A 4,217-nucleotide genomic window follows, 5' to 3' on the forward strand; every position below is an offset into this window, starting at 1 on the left:
AATACCCCAACCAACAAGTGGGGGCCCTGCAAGGACCACTAGGACAGACTCCCATGAGCTGGGGAGTCTGATTGACTAAACACTCTGCACCTACAGTCAAGGTAAGAGCAGTAATGATGATGAACTTTCCACCCCTTGTCACAGGCAGCAACATTTACAAAATATAAAAGATGTGTGAGAGTGCAAAACAAACGGGAACCCAGAAAGTGCTCTGAGATACATTAAATTCTCCTGGTACTAAACAGACCTGAGACTACAGACTGACTGTTGTTCTCTGGAGGGAAACGAATATCTTTTTTTAAAAAAAGACTTTATTTATTTACTCGTCAGAGAGAGAGAGAGAGAGCGCGCGCACAATCAGAAGGCAGGAAGACAGAGGGAGAAGCAGGCTCCCCACTGAGCACAGTCTTATGTGGGACTCGATCATAGGACGCTGAGATCATGACCTGAGCTGAAGACAGATGCTTAACTGACTGAACCACCCACATGCCCCAGGAACTTCTGCTTGAGGAGCCAGGGGCCCCTTCTCTGCCTATTTCTGCACGCAGGTACTGTTCAGGAGGAAGAACTGGGAAAGCCATGGTCTGACATCCACAATAAAGGTGCAGTCCAACTGAAAAAAAGTAATTATGAAATTAGAACAGTTTAACACATGGAGAGCACTTCACATGAAAGACTGAGTAGGAGTTCACTGTACATGAAAACTATAAATGATGAAAAGCAAAAAGAAACAGTGGCCTAGCATAAGATCTGAAGACCTCAAGACTCCACCAAAATGATGGGGAGGGGTTGCTGAATCTGTACATGTGGGTTGGGGGCTCCTGAGAGGGTCCCACTAGGACCCCACTAAGACCCATGGGTCTTGCCAGTACCCATGACACTTCCTGGATGGCCTCTTTCCCCATGCGTTCTGAGGGAGCCAGCAGGCTGCTCAGGAGATGAGCACTCAGGAGATGTCTTGCACTTAGCAAGAGCTGCAAACCTACCCAGAGGGGAGGCTGCCCCTCAGTCTGGGATGAGGGGTGGGGCTCAGACAAGCCCCACTGAGGGTGTCATCCTGACTCTGGCTCATGCCCAGAGTCCAAGTTCCCTGGACGATATTAGCTCATAGATGATAACCCAAGAAGGCTATTACACAGGCCAGCTGTGAGCACAGGGCTCAGTGGGCCAGAGCAGCTCTATTGCCCTAGAATAACCGTATTCCCCTCAGGGGGAGCCCTGTGACCTGAAGGGAGAGTGGTCAGGACTCTTTCTGGCCCAGGATCATCCGTGATAACTTCCCTAAGCCTTCTTCCATTCATACTCCTTTATATGAATTTTCATCATATTCTCAAACCTTTTTCTCTTCTGGGCCTTCTTGCAAGGGGCAGTTTTCCAGATCTTCATCCTCTTTTGTACATATGGTTTGGCCCAATTCCAACTCCATTAAATATATCAAGGTAAACTGCTGTTAAGAACAAATTGGAGAAACTGCAATGAAATACTTTGTTTTAATAAGAAAAGCAGAGAACCAAAAGGAAAACGGGCAAAAACTGTGAATGTGCATTTGTAAATGAATAAGGACATACATATGTACAATGTCTCTTATTTTTCTTATTTTTAAATTGATTTACGATTTCACCTTTCCCTTTTAATTCTCCATTTTTTCTTACAAAAAGAGGTCCATATGTACACCTGAAGCATGTATGGGAAAATTCCCTGAGACACTCCTCCTGACGGCCTGCACCTGCTAGTCGCATCTACAGTGCCATGAATGCACAGATGGGAACCGGCTCACAGGATCAGAGGCCACACAGCATGGAGTCTGCATGGGCCACAGCAACCCTAACAGCACCACTGATCTCTCAATCATGTGCCTGCATGGAGTCATACAGACACAAGGGGAGCACACCAGAGAATCCTCTGGAGAGTAGAGTAGCAGGTCTATTAGTCCACTGATGAGCCATCGCAGCTGATGGTCCCTTTCAGAGCAGTGTCTAGACAGGGGTGTAGGGGGTCTTGGGAGCTGGGAATGCTTGTCTCTTTATATGGGAGTTGGCCACACAGAAAGGCTCTTCTTGCTAAGGTTCATTGAGGTGAATATTTACGAAGAAGGTATGTGTTTGTTAGGCTTCTATCAGAAGTTATTAAGTTACTATTTCATCTTGTTAAGTAGAAAGAGGTGCGTGAAAACTTAAGAGCTCAAATTTAGAAATGTAGCCAGAAATCTCTTTGGGGAGGAACCTGTCTCTGACTGGACTGACCTGGAATTATCTAGAAGGCTGATTTCTTTGTTTGGGGTTCAGTTCTTACAGGTGACACATGATACCCACTCATGACCCAATAAGCACCAACACACACACACACACACACACACACACACACACACACACACACACACACATTCATGTACCCCTGGCTTCACTTGCATGGCCCCCAGACCCTGAGCTAAGACAGGCACAGGGGCTGGAGCAGCAGCTATAGTCTCAACGCCCAAGGGGCTCCCACATCCTCCAGATGTCCAGGGTTGGCTGCTGTCAGAGAAAGAGGCAGAGGGTCAGGAAATGGGAAAGACTGAGGGAATCCAGTGGGTGCTGTGCAGGGAGAGGGCGACACCCAGTGTGATGCAGAGATGAGTCTTTACCCATCAGGGCCTTGCAGACATGATGCCTGGCTCAGGACTATTCATGCAGGGATCAGATTCTGGGCATGGACAGAATGAGTTCTGGACAGCAGTCTGTATTCCATTCAAAGAAAGCACAAAGGGATAAAAATAAACAGTAATGAGAAAGGTTTGCCCAACAGAGGCTAAGGACACATTTCTGTCAAGCCCAACATTTTCTCTACTCTTAAGGCTCTGTAACCCATGGCCTCCTTCTGCATGGGCTATTTCAGGAATCCTAAATGTGATGTGCTGCCCAGATCTGTTTGTGTCTCCTTCAACCTTGCTCTGTTGTCTTTTCAGTTGATGGAGTCACTGCACACCAATGTGTTCTGGGAAAACACCGGGGGTCCATATTTGACCCCCTCTATCTCTACACCCTCACACTAGTGCACCCCACATTGACCTCCAGCACATGCAGAAACCAGCACTTCTACTTCCCACTGACCAGAGGACCATCCCCTGCATCTTGGTCTCAGGCTGTATGGCTTGTGGAATCCTGAGTGACTTCCTTCAGTGGATCCCCAGATCCTCAAGGATAACATCTCAAATCTTTGGCTGGGGCCCTGAAATGCCCCCAGCCCTACTTCCTCCTGCACTCCTGCCTCTCTGCATCTCCTTCCCTGCAACCATAGTCCCCATAATTTCAGGTTGTCCACAAGTATATTTGTTGCTTACCCCCAACCAGGGTCCTCTCCAGGGCTGCCTGACCTTCTCATCCTCAACCTCCATGTGACCAGATCTTCCCAGGAGTATCCATCATTGAGATGCCTTCCCTGACTTCTCCCCTTGTCCCCAGCTTCCCCTCTGCCCTGGGCCCCCACACCTACTGCTCTTCTCCAGCCTTTCCCTATTCCACTCATGAACTTGGAACCATTGTCCTGTCCTCACTAGCACCACAGTCCCATGAGAATATGTCCCAATCTGTCTTCTCTGCTGTTTCCCGTCCAGCCCTGGACCCACAGTGTTTCATGCAGAAGACTCACAGCTCAGCCTCTGAGATGTCTTTCCTTCTTGGGCTCTTGCTTCCCAGCTACTGCTTTTCTTAGTCTTTCTGGTTTCTTGTCTCCCTGTTGCTCTGACTTCTCCCAACCACCTCACTGGCAGCTTTTCTTCCCTCTCTCACTCTGCAGCTGGATCTCTGCTTTCAATGCTTGCTTTCTGCTCACCTTCTTTCTGTCCCTCTGTTATTCAGGGGCTTGGCTCATGAAAGAAACAAATCAGAAACTCGGAACACTTCTAATGAAATCTTGCAACTTTTTAAACAATATTTGCCAAATTAAAACATCATTGCTCTTTCCCACAGATCAAGGATTCACCCCTCCCAAGTGTGGTCTCGGGGCAAACATGAGTCTACCTGGAGGGAAGACACTCAACTCACCTTGCGCTGGCTTCGCCGCACCCATAGCAACTTATACGCATACTCATCTGGGTAGACTTGGTTGAAATGAAACACTGCAAACTCAACACACAAGATGAAGTAATTTGTTCTACTACCAATGTCCATAAAGTCGGAACTGCAGACATGAGGCACCAGCACAATGAGCCCCAGAATCAGAGGTGCCTTCAGGAGCAT

At 47.9% G+C, this 4,217-nt stretch overlaps 1 protein-coding gene across 1 annotated transcript; it reads right to left on the reverse strand.

Moving 5' to 3' along the window:
* Positions 1-532: 532 nt before the first annotated feature.
* Positions 533-4,217, reverse strand: LOC123926503 (probable cystatin-15). Its single transcript, XM_045980393.1, has 3 exons — positions 4,023-4,217; positions 1,337-1,447; positions 533-613 (listed from the first exon to the last, which is right to left on the reverse strand). The coding sequence occupies exons 1-3, from the start codon at positions 4,215-4,217 to the stop codon at positions 533-535; spliced, it is 387 nt and encodes a 128-aa protein (XP_045836349.1).

The sequence above is a fragment of the Meles meles genome, chromosome 16, assembly GCF_922984935.1.
Source record: "Meles meles chromosome 16, mMelMel3.1 paternal haplotype, whole genome shotgun sequence".
Classification (NCBI taxonomy): domain Eukaryota; kingdom Metazoa; phylum Chordata; class Mammalia; order Carnivora; family Mustelidae; genus Meles; species Meles meles.

Bases quoted from the DNA above. Each gene is read 5' to 3' on its own strand.
- LOC123926503 (XM_045980393.1), bottom strand. From the start codon at position 4,217: ATGCTCCTGAAGGCACCTCTGATTCTGGGGCTCATTGTGCTGGTGCCT. The intron at 1,448-4,022 runs GTGAGTTGAGTG...TGTTCTTAACAG, and splicing joins TGCGGCGAAGCCAGCGCAAG to CAGTTTACCTTGATATATTT. The intron at 614-1,336 runs GTTTGAGAATAT...ACTTTTTTTCAG, and splicing joins AAGGCCCAGAAGAGAAAAAG to TTGGACTGCACCTTTATTGT.